At 43.2% G+C, this 18992-nt stretch overlaps 1 protein-coding gene across 3 annotated transcripts in view; it reads right to left on the bottom strand.

Annotated features, from left to right (window-relative positions):
* Positions 1-18992, bottom strand: part of LOC139416305 (nuclear receptor coactivator 3-like) — a 125577-nt gene that overhangs the window by 13421 nt on the left and 93164 nt on the right. For all 3 annotated transcript variants that reach the window (XM_071164797.1, XM_071164798.1, XM_071164799.1), the window contains 4 exons: positions 16877-16984; positions 15878-16038; positions 1405-1505; positions 1124-1298 (listed from right to left, as the gene is read on the bottom strand). In XM_071164797.1, coding sequence (XP_071020898.1) covers positions 1124-1298; positions 1405-1505; positions 15878-16038; positions 16877-16965 — 526 coding nt within the window. In that variant the 5' untranslated portion in view covers positions 16966-16984. The remainder of the gene's footprint in view (positions 1-1123; positions 1299-1404; positions 1506-15877; positions 16039-16876; positions 16985-18992) is intronic.

Below are 18992 nucleotides of genomic sequence, written 5' to 3'. Positions count from 1 at the left end.
CGGTAGACTCAAGGAGAAAAGGGGAGAAAATACAGGAGGAAACCTCCCGCACTCTAGACACACACAGGGGATTGTGTGAGTAAGATAAAATGTGTGTGTGTGTGTGTGTGTGTGTGTGTGTCTCGGTGTCTGCGTGCATATGTGGTGCAAGTCCCAGTTGGCGTGATCAGTGGTCATCCCACAGGAATGTGCAAAGAGAGCGTATTTCATTCATGGAGTAGGAGGTAATGATGGGGGAGAGGCGCGGGAAGGAGAGAGAATTAAAAAAGGAAACCGGGAGAAAGGACCAGCGAAATAAATAAACTATAGTTCCTAGCAACCACATTATTCAACAAAGCAGGAGTATAGAGAGTACGAGACAGAGAAAGAGGTGGGAGACGGAGAGAGAGAGAGAGAGAGTGTCAATGACACTTTGGAGCCCCTGTTTAGGGACACTGCTGGTGGAGTTAAATCGGGGAGCAGGTTCAGCAGAGCACACATATCCATAATTAATTGGCTTTAGAAATAAACACACACACACGTACACACACGTACACACACACACAGCATTGAAGCACGGGGAAACACAGGGGTGCATTATTCAATAGTGAGCCATTTCCAGATGGCTGCCATGGGATCTGAATGGAGCATAGGCCTGTTTTACACTGTCTGGACCACTGAGTGTGACTGACAGCTCTGCCACGCTCTGTCTGCTTAGCACTAGCTAAGTATATTTGTGTGCTCCTGGGTGTGTGAGCAGGTGGGGCTCTGTGTGTGTGTGTGTGTGTGTGTGTGTGTGTGTGTGTGTGTGTGTGTGTGTGTGTGTGTGTGTGTGTGTGGGGGGGGGGGGCTCCGGTGTATCAGAGAGGATCTTGTGCACTCAAGGAGGTTGATGAGAAACCGCTCATTATTGGGACCGAGCAAGAAAGGTAGGATCGGAGGGAAGAGTAGGTGTTTGTATATGTCTATGATAATGTGTGTGTGTCTAACCACATCTCCTAGCTAAGGGTTTGAATCATCTTCACCCTGTCTTCCTACTGCAGAATGTTGAGAGACATGCAAAGAGAGTGGGCCTGTGTGTGTGCGCATGTTTGCATGTGTGTGTGTGTGCATGCGTGAGTGTGTGCGTGCGTGCGTGTCGTACCGTTGGTCTTGGGCAGGTTCTTGTGGAACTCCTCCCTGTCATCCTCATGGAGGATGTTGTAGGCGGAGGTGTTGATGAGCTCCTCCTGTTTGTACTGCAGGTACTGGGTCACGTTGTCAGAGACAAACACAATGCTGCCCTCCCGGTTCACCACAAATAAAAAGCCATCCAGGGCCTGAGGACAGAGGGTGAACACATGAAGAGTCAGTACAACAGGCCAATAAGAGGCCAGACGGTACAGACAGCCAATCAAAGAGGAGAGTCGTGACCTTTGACCTCACCTGCAGCAGGAGCGGCCCAAGGTGGTCCTTGTCGATGACCCCCTGTCCCGTGGAGGACACATCTGACTTCTGAACATCGTCATCGTTGGAGGACGCTTTGCCTGGACGGAGGAAGGAGAGCGTTCAGTCAGATATACACTACCGTTTAAACGTTTGGGGTCACTTAGACATTTTCCATGAAAATGAAAGAAATGAGTTGCAAAATGAATAGGAAATATAGTCAAGACGTTGACAAGGTTATAAATAATGATTTTTAATTGAAGTAATAATTGTGTCCTTCAAACTTTGCTTTGGTCAAAGAATCTACCATTTGCAGCAATTACAGCCTTGCAGACCTTTGGCATTCTACATTGTTGAGGTAAACTCATGCTTCCTGAAGCACCTCCCACAAGTTGGATTTGCTTGGTGGGCACACTACCACACTGCTCCCACAACAGCTCAATAGGGTTGAGATCCGGTGACTGTGCTGGCCACTCCATTATAGACAGAATACCAGCTGACTGCTTCTTCCCTAAATAGTTCTTGCATAGTTGGGTGCTGTGCTTTGGGTCGTCCTGTTGTAGGAGGAAATTGGCTCCAATTAAGCGCCGTCCACAGGGTACGGCATGGTGTTGGTGTGGTGTTGGTATGGCATGGGGCAAAATGGAGTGAAAGCCTTCCTTCTTCAAGATCCCTTTTACCCTGTACAAGTCTCCCACTTTACCACCACCAGAGCACCCCCCCCCCCAGACCATCACATTGCCTCCACCATGCTTGACAGATGGCGTCAAGCACTCCTCCAGCATCTTTTCATTTTTTCTGCGTCTCACGAATGTTCTTCTTTGTGATCCGAATACCTCAAACTTAGATCTGTCTGTCCATAACACTTTTTTCCCAATCTTCCTCTGTCCAGTGTCTGTGTTCTTTTTCCTATCTTAATCTTTTCTTTTTATTGGCCAGTCTGAGATATGGCTTTTTCTTTGCAACTCCCGGAGCATCCCGGAGTCTCCTCTTTACAGTTGACGGTGAGACTGGTGTTTTGCGGGTACTATTTAATGAAGCTGCCAGTTGAGGACTTGTGATGTGTCTGTTTCTCAAATTAGACACTCTAATGTACTTGTCCTCTTGCTCAGTTGTGCACCAGGGCCTCCCACTCCTCTTTCTATTCTGGTTAGAGCCAGTTTGCACAGTTCTGTGAAGGGAGTAGTACACAGCGTTGAACGAGATCTTCAGTTTCTTCGCAATTTCTCGCATGGAATAGCCTTCATTTATCAGAACAAGAATAGACTGAGTTTCAGAAGAAAGTTATTTGTTTCTAGCCATTTTGAGCCTGTAATTGAACCCACAAATGCTGATGCTCCAGATCCTCAACTAGTCTAAAGAAGGCCAGTTTTATTGCTTCTGTAATCAGCACAACAGTTTTCAGCTGTGCTAACATAATTGCAAAAGGGTTTTCTAATGATCAATTAGCCTTTTAAAATGATAAACTTGGATTAGCTAACAAAACGTGCAACAGGAGTGACGGTTGCTGATAATGGGCCTGTACGCAAATGTAGATATTTCATAAAAAATCTACAGTTTCCAGCTACAATTTAAAACATTAACAATGTCTACACTGTATTTCTGATCAATTTCATGTTAATTTAATGGACGAAAAATGTGCTTTTCTTTCAAAAACAAGGACATTTCTAAGTGACCCAAAACTTTTGAACGGTAGTGTACCTCAGTCTACAATCAAGTACAAAGTAACACACATCTTCTGTATAAGTGTGTGTGCGAATAAGAAAACATTTCAAGTGTGAAGAGCGGAGCTGTGAAAGGCGTAAACACTAAACACAGATCTGTGTCACTCAACATTCAAATCCACTTATTAGAGCTCCAACAACCACCAGGGGTCAGCGTTTCTCATTTTCCCCTCCGCACAAAGCACCAGGTAAGGGGAGCAACATCCATATGCAGGCTTCTCTAAGGAGCGATGGGGCTGAGACCAGGCCATGGCTGGGTGTAGACCAGAGCAGTGTAGTGTAGTGTACGCTGTGCACTAGGTAAAATCCTTCCTTCCTTCCCGCCTCCATGCTTTATATTCAGCGGGAGACTCTAGAGTCTAGGACTCGCTGAATGGCATGTATGCAGAGACCCAGGCAGGCACCAGGCAGCAGCAGTATTAATGCTGAGGCTGTCTGGAGCTGGGCTACAGGAATCATTCCATCTGATTAGGTCCCAGGGGGGAGAGAGAGCCAACACAAAGAAACACAGCCACTGCTGCCTGCCTGCCGCCAGCTCCGCTCTGAAGGTAGAGAGACAGAGAGAGAGAAGAGGGGGGTGGCAAAGTGAGGGGGAGGTGGGGGAGAGATAGAGACAGAAAGGTAGAGCAAGGGAGAGGGGGGGGGGGGTAGACAGGGAAGAGGGGTAGGGCAGAGGGAGGGAGGGAGGGAGAGAGAGGAGGATACGCTCCAGTGGTTTCCTCAATATCTTAAGATGCTAGGAGCAACCTGAGGATGCTACACTTTATTGGACTGAAATACAGAGGAGGCCAAAATGGCAAGCTGGAAGGAGGAGGGAGGAGGAGCGAGTGAACTAGTGCAGGATAACATCGGAGAGAGGAAAGACAAGGGTAGAGGTAGACAGAAAGATAAAGCGATTGAGAGAAAGTAAGAGACAGAGAGAGAAAGAGTGTAAGAGGGAAAGGAAGAAAGAGAAAGAGGACAAATAGAGAGAAAGAAAGAAACAGACAGAGGGGTAAAAAGTGAAACCCAATGCCACTTCATTATCCACTTCCGGTAACTATGGCAACCAGTCTCCAGCAAGTCACCGCCAGCTGTACCCTCTTCCCCTTTCTGTCGAGGTGGCAGAGACCAACTGTCACCTCCCCCAGCCTCAGTCTCTGTCTCAGTTCATGCCACCTCCCACCCACTCCATTAGGCTCTGATAGATCTAGGACACTAAACTGACCTCAGATCAGTGTCTGCTTGGACCAACTTCAGCCTGCTACTCCATGCTGGTACCCCAGCCAGTGCCAATCTAATGGGGTATGAAACGCGCTCAAAAGTACAATAAAAGTCAGTGTTGTAGTACTCGAGACCAGTCTCACACATGAGTGTCTCGGTACTCGGTACTGACTTGAGACCAGCCGAGTAAAAAACATAATTATCAGCTTCCATTCAATCATCGCATAAAACCACTTCGCCAGGCCAAATATACAGCGCATCCATTCCCTTTTTCCACATTTTGTTAAGTTACAGCTTTATTCTAAAATTGATTAAATAACACATTTTCATCATCAATCTATACACAATAACCCATAACGACAAAGCAAAAACACATTTTTATTCATTTTTGCACAAACAAATCTGAAATACCTTGTTTAAGTAAGTATTCAGAGCTCAGGTGTATCCTGTTTCCATTGATCATCCTTGAGATTTTCTACAACTTGATTAGAGTCCACCTGTGGCAAATTCAATTGATTGGACATGATTTGGAAAGGCACACACCTGTCTATATAAGGTCCTACAGTCGAAAGTGCATGTCAGAACAAAAACCAAGCCATTAGGTCAAAGGAATTGTCCGTAGAGCTGGGTTGGGTCGAGTCCTAGATCCGTGGAAGGGTATCAAAAACTGTCTGCAGCATTGAAGGTCCCAAGAACACAGTGGCCTCCATCATTCTTAACCTGTCTAGGACTGGGGTTCCGCTAACCCTGTTCCACTAGCGGAACCCCTTGCCAACAGCCAATGAAATTGCAGGGCGCCAAATACAAATCAACAGAAATCTCATAAATCACATTTCTCAAACATACAAGTATTAGGCACCATTTTAAAGATAAAATTCTCGTTAATCCAGCCACAGTGTCTGATTTCAAAAATGCTTTACAGCGAAAGCTCCACAAACGATTATGTTAGGTCACCACCAAGTCACAGAAAAACCCAGCCATTTTTCCAGCCAAAAAGAGGAGTCACAAAAAGCACAAATAGAGAATTAACTAATTCACTAACCTTTGATGATCTTCATCAGATTTTTTGATAAAGTTCATATTTATATCCAAAAATCTTATTTTACATTGGCGTTTTATGTTCAATAGTTCCAAAACATGCAGTGATATTGCAGAGAGCCACATGAATTCACAGAAATACTAATTATAAATGTTGATGAAAATTGTGTTATGCATGGAACTTTAGATACACTTCTCCTTAATGCAACCGCTGTGTCAGATTTAAAAAAAACTTTACGGAAAAAGCATAATCTGAGTACGGCGCTCAGAGCCCAAACCAGCCAAAATAAATATCTGCCATGGTGCGCAGTCAACATTAGTCATAAATAGCATTATAAATATTCACTTACCTTTGATGATCTTCATCAGAATGCACTCCCAGGAATCGCAGTTACACAATAAATGTTTGTTTTGTTCAATAATGTCCATCATTTATGTCCATTTATGTCCAAATTGCTTATTTTGTTAGGGCGTTTGGTAAACAAATCAAAAAGTTCAAAAAGTTATATTACAGGTCGAAGAAACTTGTCAAACTAAGTATAGAATCAATCTTTATGATGTTTTTATCATAAATGTTCAATAATGTTACAACCGGAGAATTACATTGTCTGTAGAAAAGCAATGGAACAAGAGATACCTCTCATGTGAAATGCACGTGACTGAGTACGAGGCTGCAGGCAGACCCCTTAGTCAAACAGCTCCCATCCGGCCCCCCTTCACAGGAGAAGCCTGAAACAACGTTCTAAAGACGGTTGACATCTAGTGGAAGCCTTAGGAAGTGCAATATAACCCATATCCCACTGTGAATTCGATTGGGGCTGAGTTCAAAAACTACAACCCTCAGATTTCCCAATTCCTGTTTGGATTTTTTCTCAGGTTTTTGCCTGCCATATGAGTTCTGTTATACTCACAGACATCATTCAAACAGTTTTAGAAACGTCAGAGTGTTTTCTATCCAATACTAATAATAATATGCATATATTAGCATCTGGGAGTGAGTAGGAGGCAGTTTACTCTCGGCACGCTATTCATCCAAAAGTGAAAATGCTGCCCCCTATCCAAAAGAAGTTAAATGGAGAAAGTTTGGAACCACCAAGACTCTTCCTAGAGCTGGCCGCCCAGGCCAGACTGAGCAATCGGGGGAGAAGGGCCTTGGTCAGTGAGGTAACCAAGAACCCGATGGTCAGCTCCAGAGTTCCTCTATGGAGATGGAGAACCTTCCAAAAAGGACAACCATCTCTGCAGCATTTTACCAATCAGGCCTTTATGGTAGAAGGGCCAGATGGAAGCCACTCCTCATTAAAAGGACATGACAGTTTGCTTGGAGTTTGAAAAGGCACCAAAGGACTCAGACCATGAGAAACAAGATTCTCTGGTCTGATGAAACCAAGATTGAACTCTTTTGTCTGAATGCCATGAGTCACGTCTGGAAGAAACCTGGCACCATCCCTACGGTGAAGCATGGTGGTGGCAGCATCATGCTGTGGGGATGTTTTTCAGCGGCATGGACTGGGAGACAAGTCAGGATCGAGGCAAAGATGAACAGAGCAAAGTACAGAGAGATCCTTGATGAAAACCTGTCCCAGAGCGCTCAGGACCTCAGACATGGGCGAAGTCTCCGAATGTCCTTGAGTGGCCCAGCCAGAGCCCGGACTTGAACCCAGTCGAACATCTCTGGAGAGACCTAAAAATAGCTGTGCAGCAACGCTTCCCATCCAACCTGACAGAGCTTGAGAGGATCTGTATTGAATAAAAGGAGAAACTCCCTAAATACAGGTGTGCCAAGATTGTAGCGTCATACCCAAGAAGACTCAAGGCTGTAATCGCTGCCAAAGGTGCTTCAACAAAGTACTGAGTAAAGGGTCTGAATACTTACAGTGCCGTGCGAAAGTATTCGGCCCCCTTGAACTTTGCGACCTTTTGCTACATTTCAGGCTTCAAACATAAAGATATAAAACTGTATTTTTTTGTGAAGAATCAACAACAAGTGGGACACAATCATGAAGTGGAACAACATTTATTGGATATTTCAAACTTTTTTAACAAATCAAAAACTGAAAAATTGGGCGTGCAAAATTATTCAGCCCCTTTACTTTCAGTGGAGCAAACTCTCTCCAGAAGTTCAGTGAGGATCTCTGAATGATCCAATGTTGACCTAAATGACTAATGATGATAAATACAATCCACCTGTGTGTAATCAAGTCTCCGTATAAATGCACCTGCACTGTGATAGTCTCAGAGGTCCGTCAAAAGCGCAGAGAGCATCATGAAGAACAAGGAACACACCAGGCAGGTCCGAGATACTGTTGTGAAGAAGTTTAAAGCCGGATTTGGATACAAAAATATTTCCCAAGTTTTAAACATCCCAAGGAGCACTGTGCAAGCGATAATATTGAAATGGAAGGAGTATCAGACCACTGCAAATCTACCAAGACCTGGCCGTCCCTCTAAACTTTCAGCTCATACAAGGAGAAGACTGATCAGAGATGCAGCCAAGAGGCCCATGATCACTCTGGATGAACTGCAGAGATCTACAGCTGAGGTGGGAGACTCTGTCCATAGGACAACAATCAGTCGTATATTGCACAAATCTGGCCTTTATGGAAGAGTGGCAAGAAGAAAGTCATTTCTTAAAGATATCCATAAAAAGTGTCATTTAAAGTTTGCCACAAGCCACCTGGGAGACACACCAAACATGTGGAAGAAGGTGCTCTGGTCAGATGAAACCAAAATTGAACTTTTTGGAAACAATGCAAAACGTTATGTTTGGCGTAAAAGCAACACAGCTGAACACACCATCCCCACTGTCAAACGTGGTGGTGGCAGCATCATGGTTTGGGCCTGCTTTTCTTCAGCAGGGACAGGGAAGATGGTTCAAATTGATGGGAAGATGGATGGAGCCAAATACAGGACCATTCTGGAAGAAAACCTGATGGAGTCTGCAAAAGACCTGAGACTGGGACGGAGATTTGTCTTCCAACAAGACAATGATCCAAAACATAAAGCAAAATCTACAATGGAATGGTTCAAAAATGAACATATCCAGGTGTTAGAATGGTCAAGTCAAAGTCCAGACCTGAATCCAATCGAGAATCTGTGGAAAGAACTGAAAACTGCTGTTCACAAATGCTCTCCATCCAACCTCACTGAGCTCGAGCTGTTTTGCAAGGAGGAATGCGAAAAAATTTCAGTCTCTCGATGTGCAAAACTGATAGAGACATACCCCAGGCGACTTACAGCTGTAATCGCATGCAAAAGGTGGCGCTACAAAGTATTAACTTAAGGGGGCTGAATAATTTTGCACGCCCAATTTTTCAGTTTTTGATTTGTTAAAAAAGTTTGAAATATCCAATAAATGTCGTTCCACTTCATGATTGTGTCCCACTTGTTGTTGATTCTTCACAAAAAATACAGTTTTATATCTTTATGTTTGAAGCCTGAAATGTGGCAAAAGGTCGCAAAGTTCAAGGGGGCCGAATACTTTCGCAAGGCACTGTATGTGAAAGTGATATTTCAGTTTTAGATTTTTTTATACATTTGCAAACACTTCAAAAAACCTGTTTTTGCTTTGTCATTATAGGGTAATGTGTGTAGATTGATGAGGGAAAAACTATTTAATCAATTTTAGAATAAGGCTGTAACGTAAGAAAGTGTGGAAGAAGTCAAGGGATCTGAATACTTTCCGAATGCGCTGTATACACTCCTTTCCTGAAACATGAATATCTTAACAGCCTTTATATCTATTATAGACATGTTTCTGCAGTGGTGAACCTATAGGTCTTCAGTGTGACAGGTTAGTACAGTGGTGAACCTATAGGTCTTCAGTGAGACAGGTTAGCAGAGTGGTGAACCTATAGGTCTTCAGTGTGACATGTTAGTAGAGTGGGGAACCTATAGGTCTTCAGTGTGTGACAGGTTAGTAGAGTGGGGAACCTATAGGTCTTCAGTGTGTGACAGGTCAGTACAGTGGTGAACCTATAGGTCTTCAAGTGTGTGACAGGTTAGTACAGTGGTGAACCTATAGGTCTTCAGTGTGACATGTTAGTACAGTGGTGAACCTATAGGTCTTCAGTGTGACATGTTAGTACAGTGGTGAACCTATAGGTCTTCAAGTGTGACAGGTTAGTACAGTGGTGAACCTATAGGTCTTCAGTGTGACATGTTAGTACAGTGGTGAACCTATAGGTCTTCAGTGTGTGACAGGTTAGTACAGTGGTGAACCTATAGGTCTTCAGTGTGTGACAGGTTAGTACAGTGGTGAACCTAAAGGTCTTCAAGTGTGTGACAGGTTGGTGATTCTGAAAGGACAGCAACCGTAATACCAGGTCACTCATGTAGAGTGCACTTTTTGTAAAACACAAAGAGCCAGTGGTGTAGTGGAGGGTATACGCAGGTATAAACACTTGTTTTTCAGTGGGCATTGCGTATACTTCCTTACTGATGCGTATCAAAGTAGTGTAGTGGAGGTATACAACTTAACTTTGAACCTTTATTTAACTAGGAAAGTCAATTAAGAAATTCTTATTTACAAGCACGGCCTATTATGCAGTACAATAGAGAATTATTGTCAGACAATAACAGAGACTGAGCAGTTCACTTTAATTACCTGTAACAGTTACACAACCACAGTTTCTGTCATACACAGAGAGACAGACACAGCCAATGACATGCACATAATGCCGTGCCAAAGTTCCCCCAAACAAATACCAACAGCAAAGGCTGTGAAATAAAGTGCACCAGGGCCCAGGTGCTCAGTGCACCTGGGCCCTGGGAGAGAGACACGTGTGAGATCTGTACAGCTCTCTAGGGAGACTCAATTGCATACTCCTCACGTCCTCTCTCCTCGCCTCCTTCTCGAAACCCATTGGAGGAGAAGGTCAGAGGGAAGGGACCTCTGGCTTTCTCATCCAATGGGTTTTGAGAAGGAGGCGAGGAGTATGCAATTGAGCTTCTCCCTCTCCTCTCCTCTCCTCTCCTCTCCTCTCCTCTCCTCTCCTCTCCTCTCCTCTCCTCTCCTCTCCTGTCCTGTCCTGTCCTCTCCTCTCCTCTCCTCTCCTCTCCTCTCCTCTCCTCAGGCCCAGCTGCTCTGGGGGAGAGACACAGCCAGGGCTCCAGCCCTCTTACAGACTTGCTCTACACTATCAGTTCTTACTACCTCCCTCATAGACCAGCTGGCTTTCCAGTGCTACTCCAGTGCTCACATCTGTTCACATCTGCAAGGCTACCATCAAGGCCAACAACACTCCAAAGGATTACATGCACTAACAACATTGGGAGCCACAGATTTCGGATGACATGATAGAAGTAGTGGTGATGGTTTTAGTATTAGTCCAGTCCACATGCGCTGACCAAAAGCAGTACACTACATAGGGAATAGGGTGCCATTTCTGACATAGCCACAGTACTGTTTCTGAGATAGCCATGTCTAGCAGTGGTACTGTGTAGTCAGTTAAAGTCCAAACACACCAAGACAGTTGTGAAGAGGGGATGACAAAGCCTATTCCCCCTCAGGAGACTGAAAAGATTTGGCATGGATCCTCAGATCCTCAAAAAGTTCTACAGCTGCACCATCGAGAGCATGGTTGCATCGCTGCCTGGTATAGCAACTGCCCGGCCTCCGACCGCAAGGCACTACAAAGGGTAGTCACCGGGGCCAAGCTTAATGCCATCCAGGACCTCTATACCAGGCGGTGTCAGAGGAAGGCCCTCCCTAGTCATAGACTGTTCTCTCTGCTACCGCGCAGCAAGCGGTGCTGAAGTGCCAAATCTAGATCCAAAAGGCCATAAATCTTCTTATGGCTTGGGGGCAGTATTTCGACATCTGGATGAGAAGTGTGCCCAAAGTAAACTGCCTGTTACTCAGTCCCAGAAGCTAGGATATGCATATAAATCTTGGTAGATTTGGATAGAAAACACTCTAAAGTTTCCAAAACTGTTAAAATAAGGTCTGTGAGTATAACAGAACTGATATGGCAGGCGAAAACCTGAGGAAAATCCATCCAGGAAGTTTTTTGTTTTGTTGATGTGGTATTTTCAATTGAATGCCTATAGAGTATCTAATGGGTTAGGACCCAGGTTGCATTTCCTATGGCTTCCACCAGATGTCAACAGTCTTTAGACATGGTTTCAGGCTTGTTGTCTGAAAAATGAAGAAGAATGGGACCTTTCTGTCAGTGGACTGTAGAATCATGCAGTGCTGGTTTGCGCGCATGACTGAGTGCGCGCCCTTCGTTGTTTTTCGCTTCTATTAAATACACTATTGTCCGGTTGAAATATTATCGATTATTTAGACAATTGACAACCTGAGGATTAATTATAAACATTGTTTGACATGTTTCGACGAACTTTACCGGTACTAATAGGATGTATTCGTCTGCATGTTTTGACCACCTTTGAGCGCCAACAAAACTGAGTTTTTGGGATATAAAGAGGGACTTAATCGAACAAAACAAACATTTATTGTGTAGCTGGGACTCTTGTGACTGCAACCAGATGAAGATCTTCAAAGGTAAGTGATTCATTTTATCTCTATTTATGACTTTCGTGACTCCCCTACTTGGTTGGAAAATGTTTGTATGCTTTTGTAAGCGGGACGCTGTCCTCAGATAATCGCATGGTATGCTTTTGACGTAAAGCCTTTTTGAAATCTGACAAAGCGGCTGGATTTACAAGAAGTTCATCTTTAAGCCGATGTACAACACTTGTACTTTTATGAATGTTTATCATGACTATTTCTGTATTTTGAATTTGGCGCTCTGCAATTTCACCGGATGTTGTCGAGGTGGGTCGCTAGCGGAACGTCTGCGCCAGAAAGGTTAACAGCTTCTACCCCCAAGCCATAAGACTCCAGAACACCTAATCAAATGGCTACCCAGACTATTTGCATTGTCCCCCCCCCCTTTCACGCTGCTGCTACTCTCTGTTTACTATCTATGCATCGTGACTTTAACTATACCTACAAGTACAGAGGGTTCAATTAGGACTCATTTGTGGATGAGATTAAGAATGTGCAATGGTTATAAGTGTGTAGTAAGGATGATCCTGAAATGTCACTAAGTTTGTTTATGAAATAATTTCTGAGTATAGCTGATAAGCACGCCCCTTTAAGAAAATGCACTGTGAGGTTAAATGGTGCCCCATGGATTGATGATGAGTTGAGAAATGTAATGATTCAACTATATGATGCCCAAAAAGTAGCAGATAAATCTGGTACTTTGTTTGATAACCAAAGTTATTGTAAATTAAGAAATCTTGTGACCAATCTAAAACAAAGGAAAGAAGAATGGATTCGATCAGCACAAAATTGAGGAAGTAAAGGGTGATGGGAAAAAGCTGTGGAGAACGTTATTATGGGTAGGAATTCAAACATGTCCGCCTCTTTTGTTGAATCAGAGGGTATATTTATTACAAAACCACATGACATCGCAAACTACTTTAATTAATATTTTACAGGCAAAGTGGACTTGTTGAGGAATGCTTTGATTCCAACTGATGGCTCCATGTCATATACCCTTTTAAAATATTGTATCATGAAGGAGAGGCAATGCAGGTCCAAATTTCATCAAGTAGAAAGGGAAGAGATAGAAAGGATGCTGCTGTCTCTTTCGGATGACAAGTCACCTGGTACAGATAATCCGGACACCAAAATACTTAGTTACAGCTAACCAAATATCTACAACAATCTCTCATATTTTTTATAAGTGCTTGATGTATGGGGTGTGCCCAGAAGTCTGGAAAGAGTCAAATGTTTTTCCACTACCTAAGGATAAAAAAATATGCATTCACTGGTCCTAATAGTCGTCCTATAAGCTTGCTGCCAGTGTTAAGTAAATTATTGGAAAAAATTGTATCTGTACAAATCAAGGATTATTTCTCATGTAATGGTATGATAACGGGTTTCCAACATGCATACAAAGAAGGGCATTCTACGAGTACAGCCTTAGCACAAATGACAGATGATTGTTTAAGAGTATGGATGCTAGGAGGTTAGTTGGTGCAGTGTTGCTGGATTTCAGTGCTGCTTTTGATGTAATTGATCATGAACTGTTACTAGGAAAAATCAAATGTTATGGTTGTACGGATACAGCTCTATCCTGGATGGAAAGCTATCTATCCAGGAGAAGACAAAAAGTGTAGTAAATATATACATTGTGGTGTTCCTCAAGGAAGCTGCCTAGGCCCACTGCTCTACTCTATCTTTACTAATGATTTACTTTCAGTAATGAACAAAGCAAGAGAGGTCATGTATGCTGATGACTCAACAATGTATAGAGCAGCATCAGAATGTAATGAGCTAACAGATGTCCTGAGCAGTGAACTAAGAATGGTGTCTGAGTGGGTTGATATGAACAAATTGGTGTTGAACATTTCTAAAACTAAAAGTATTGTATTTGGTTCAAGGTATATGCTTGCTGATGACCCCCAATTGAATTTGTCGATGAATAGAATACATATAGAGCAAGTGAAAAAAAAACCTACTTGGCGCCATATTGGACGCAGCTTTATCATGGTCAAAATACAAAGACAATATTGTTATTTAGATGGGTAAGGGAATTGCTGTTACAAGAAAATGTTCAGAGTATGTAACATCTAGCACTCTGAATCAGGTGATTCAATCCCTGGTCCTATCACACTTAGAGTACTGTCTGGTTATATGGTCAATCCCTGGTCCTATCACACTTAGAGTACTGTCCAGTTATATGGTCAATCCCTGGTCCTATCACAGTTAGAGTACTGTCTGGTTATATGGTCAATCCCTGGTCCTATCACACTTAGAGTACTGTCCAGTTATATGGTCAATCCCTGGTCCTATCACACTTAGAGTACTGTCCAGTTATATGGTCAATCCCTGATCCTATCACACTTAGAGTACTGTCTGGTTATATGGTCAATCCCTGGTCCTATCACACTTAGAGTACTGTCTGGTTATATGGTCAATCCCTGGTCCTATCACACTTAGAGTACTGTCTGGTTATATGGTCAATCCCTGGTCCTATCACACTTAGAGTACTGTCCAGTTATATGGTCAATCCCTGGTCCTATCACACTTAGAGTACTGTCCAGTTATATGGTCAATCCCTGATCCTATCACACTTAGAGTACTGTCTGGTTATATGGTCAATCCCTGGTCCTATCACACTTAGAGTACTGTCTGGTTATATGGTCAATCCCTGGTCCTATCACACTTAGAGTACTTTCTGGTTATATGGTCATCTGGAGCAAAGAAAGATATAAAAAGCTCCAAAAGGCTCAAAACAGGGCTGGTAGATTACCTCTTCATTGCTCTAACCGAATGAATATATTAAAATGCATCAGAATCTCTCATGTCTTCACGTTAAAAAACAATTACTATCTAGTCTTCTGATTTTCTTTAGGAATGTTATATTTTTAAAAAACAACAGTATTTTTCAGTCCAATTAGTACATATTAGCAACACGCATAACCACCAAACTTGACAGGCAAATTCAGGGCAGCTAAAACACCTCAAGCCAAGGACAAATCGCCTTAAATCTACAGTTTTATATAGAGCTATAGCTGAATGGAACTCTTTACCAATCCATATTTCTCAGGCAAAAAGTAAATCCACCTTCAAGAAAAAAATTAAAAGAACATCTAATGTGATAGACCATATACCTGGACAGGAAATAGAAAGAACATTTAATGTGATAGACCATATACCTGTACAGGAAATAGAAAGAACATCTAATGTGATAGACCATATACCTGGACAGGAAATAGAAAGAACATCTAATGTGATAGACCATATACCTGGACAGGAAATAGAAAGAACATTTAATGTGATAGACCATATACCTGGACAGGAAATAGAAAGAACATTTAATGCGATAGACCATATGACTGGACAGGAAATAGAAAGAACATCTAATGTGATAGACCATATACCTGGACAGGAAATAGAAAGAACATTTAATGCGATAGACCATATGACTGGACAGGAAATAGAAAGAACATCTAATGTGATAGACCATATACCTGGACAGGAAATAGAAAGTATCAACTGAATGTTAAATGTGTTTCCTGTCAGGTATTTTAATTATCTGTAGTCTACTTGTTGAATGTTTGTGAAGTCTTGATAGTGGTTGTTTGTAATTTCTTGTTAATTGGTGTTGGACCCCAGGAAGATTAGCTAGCGTTATGGCATTAGCTAAAAATGACAAAATTAAAAAAATATTTTCTCAAATACCTCGGCTAACCTGTGCCCCCGCACATTGACTCTGTACCGGTACCCACTGTATAAAGCCTCGCTACTGTTATTTTACTGCTGCTCTTTAATTATTTGCATTTTTTACTTATCACTTATTTTTCTTAAAACTGCATTGTTGGTTAAGGGCTTGTATAAGTAAGCATTTCACTGTAAGGTGTACACGCATGTGACAAATAAAATGCGATTTGACTTGAAAGTGATAGATATTACTAATGGGTTAGCCACCACTGCAGTGTGTGTGTGTGTGTGTGTGTGTGTGTGTGTGTGTGTGGGGTCTACTCACCCTGCTCCTTGATCTGTCTGATCTGGCGCACCGTCTCCTTGAGGATAGCACACTTGTCTGGCTTGACGTTGAAGCTGTCGATGTCACTGAGATTGGCAGAGATCAGTTCGGCCAGCTCCTCAATGTATTTACTCTCCTGCTCCCGCCGCCTTCGCTCACACCTACAGGGGGTGACACTGTTTTACTACCGGCATTCACCAACATTATTTACCATTGTTTTATCAGGGTTGTATTCAAACACAAGAAAATGGACTGAAACAGGGAGGGGCTACCTGAAACTGTCCAATGAGAAATACTTGTTTTTGTTTTCCATTGCAAAACGTTTCAAGAAAGTTGGCCTATTTCCAAATAACCTGTTGTTACATGTCCATGGTTAGCGAATCTGAGCAGTCATTGTGTTATTTACAATATAGCATTCTGGGGCATGTGGCTCATTCCGCGTAACCACCATTCTCTAGTTCAGGTATGAATGTATGCATTAATCCTCACACACACACACACACACACACACACACACACACACACACACACACACACACACACACACACACACACACACACACACACACACACACACACACCTGTCTTGACTTTGAGGATGCGTTTTCAGACTATTTAAAAAGAAACCGATTTCCAACAGGTCAATGTTGAGCTTAACTCAATATCCCAGCCAATAATCAAAATGGTCAAACATTGTGAAACCGGTTGTAAACTGGATCAAACTGTAGTGTAGACTAGATACCTTTAATGTGAATGATTACAACTACTAGAGATCTCCAGATTCAGAAGCCAGGGTTGACTTACAGTAGGCTACATTAAAAAGACTATACACCCTGTTTTAGTGTAAATTTGGAAGTTGATTCATAAAATGTATGAACAAAAATGTATCTGACTTGTCAAAATAGATTTGCACTTGTATGTTGTTTTTTTTACATAAAATAAAAAAAGAAAATCCCCAAATACCCCCATCGCATGGCCTCACGCCAGCCCCTTACTCACCCCAGACTGGGCGTGTCGCAGGTGGAGAGCTTGCGTTTTCGGTTTTCCGAGCTCAAAGGCTCCATGGAGTTGTCCCCCAGTCCACTCATCGTGTACACATATCAGCACCTGACAGGGACAGGACAAACACACACGCTTAGCCACAGGTCAGATAATGGGAGGGATGGTCAATAAGATGTTGTTAATGTAACTGGGTGGGGAAGAAATGAGAAGGTGTGGAAACCTCCATATATAAACACATCTAACCTTATGGCTGTGGATAATACTCAAACTCAGAGGGAGACACACACACAGACGTGTAGGAGAAGCTTTATGCTAAATATCCAACCTCCAGGGTACTCTTATGCAAATCACGCTATTGGCACAATATGAAAAATCTATATTGCATCGTCTGCCTCCTCCTCTCGGGGTAGAGTGTGTGTATGACCTCGCGCACACACGCAGACACACAAGGATTAGCAGTGTCTCCGACAGTAAGACACGCTGCACGACTAACCCTGTTAGACAGCAGTCTGTCTCCTACAATGCATCTCACTCGGTCTACAGGAATGTAGGCTGTCTAAGGTGGAGAGGGGCGGGGAGGGTTGAGGAAGAGAAGTGAGGAAAGGAGAAGCTGGCAGCATGAAGTCCACGCTGATTGGTCCATTTATTTACCAGTGACGCTGGAGAAAGGTAGGAGGGAGGGAAAGAGAGAGAGAGAGAGAGGAAGAGGGGGCAGAGGGAGAGAATGCAAAAGGAGGGGGAGTGAATGAGGTGAGAGACAGAGAAAGGGAGGGGACATGGGGGGGGGGGGGGGGGGCAGGATGAGAGCAAGAGGATAGAGAGTGAGATCAGTGGCGATCCCCTACAAACACACCGCTTCGATACAGCAGGTCAGGAGTATTAGGTTAAGGCTACAAAAAGTCACTTGTGGTCGGAGCGGTGTGTTTTCAGGGAGTCCCAAGCAGTGGAAACAGAGGAGAGGAGAGAGGGAAGCAGAGAGGGGAGATGGAAAAGTGTAGTGGTGAGGGAGCAAGAGGGAGAGGAGGGAAGAGAGTGAGAGAAGGCGTGGAAGGGAGATGGAGGAGAGAGAGAGAGAGAGAGAGAGAGAGAGAGAGAGAGAGAGAGAGAGAGAAAAGGAGGGATGCAGTGCGCGATCAGGAGGAGAACCACACTCCAGTGCCCTTCTTAACCTTCCCAGCAAGTGCATCATTTTTATTCCATTGATTACATGGTTACCCTCTGACCGACATGCATGAAGCCTCTACTGAATAGAAAAGCAAGCCACCAGACGGAAAGGAACAGTGTTGCCATTCTATAATTCTATCCGTTTGTTTTGCAGATATTGTTTGTAATATTTCTTAGGAGTAATCTTTATCAATCAGTTGGATTTCAATATTTTCAAGGACATTCGATTGGCATGACAAAAAGAAAAGAATAGAGTGCGTTTATTGCCTCGTCATCCCAGCTGTGCCAAATAGTGCACTGTAACGTTCTAAAAGATAGCCCACTAAAATGGCTTGTGAACAGACGTTCTACCCTGCCTATTCATTCCATCATGCCCGCTGGTCTGACAACATCACTTAAATCAGAGATGGACAACTTTGATGGGGGTGGAGGCCACATAAAAAAATGGCTGAACTCATAATTAGGGGCCGCAGTGGCTTGCGGGTCTGCGTACCCACATCCATAACCGCCCACCTTGCCAGCAAAACATTTGAGCAACCCCCCTCTTGACAGCGGAGAGACATATTGTTGTCGTTGTTCATTTCCTGCAATTCTACACATTTTGTCATAGGGCGGAGAGACATTTTCTCCAGTTTTAAATATGATATCTGAGTGAGAGTGACTAACAAAATCAATGGGGGCCCCCGGTCGGTAATTCCACGATTAAGACTACTACAAGTTTAGATAGCGGGCCACTAAACTAACTTACCAATCTAAAAGACTTTAGCTGACATGGGCTAATTCAGTGACTATCAGCGACTGACATAAGAGAAAAACTGATGATGCACAATCAAATTTCAAAATCGCACCTTGCGGGCCACAACCACCCAACCAGCCAGTTGCCCATCTCTGACCTAAATGAACATGTCTAAATGTGAAATCAATCAAATGGAAAAGCAGCCAACAGCTC

This window comes from Oncorhynchus clarkii, chromosome 9 (genome assembly GCF_045791955.1).
Source record: "Oncorhynchus clarkii lewisi isolate Uvic-CL-2024 chromosome 9, UVic_Ocla_1.0, whole genome shotgun sequence".
Lineage (NCBI taxonomy): Eukaryota > Metazoa > Chordata > Actinopteri > Salmoniformes > Salmonidae > Oncorhynchus > Oncorhynchus clarkii.
The sequence above is the reverse complement of the archived record's forward strand: the minus strand, read 5'-3'. Positions and strand labels throughout refer to the sequence as shown.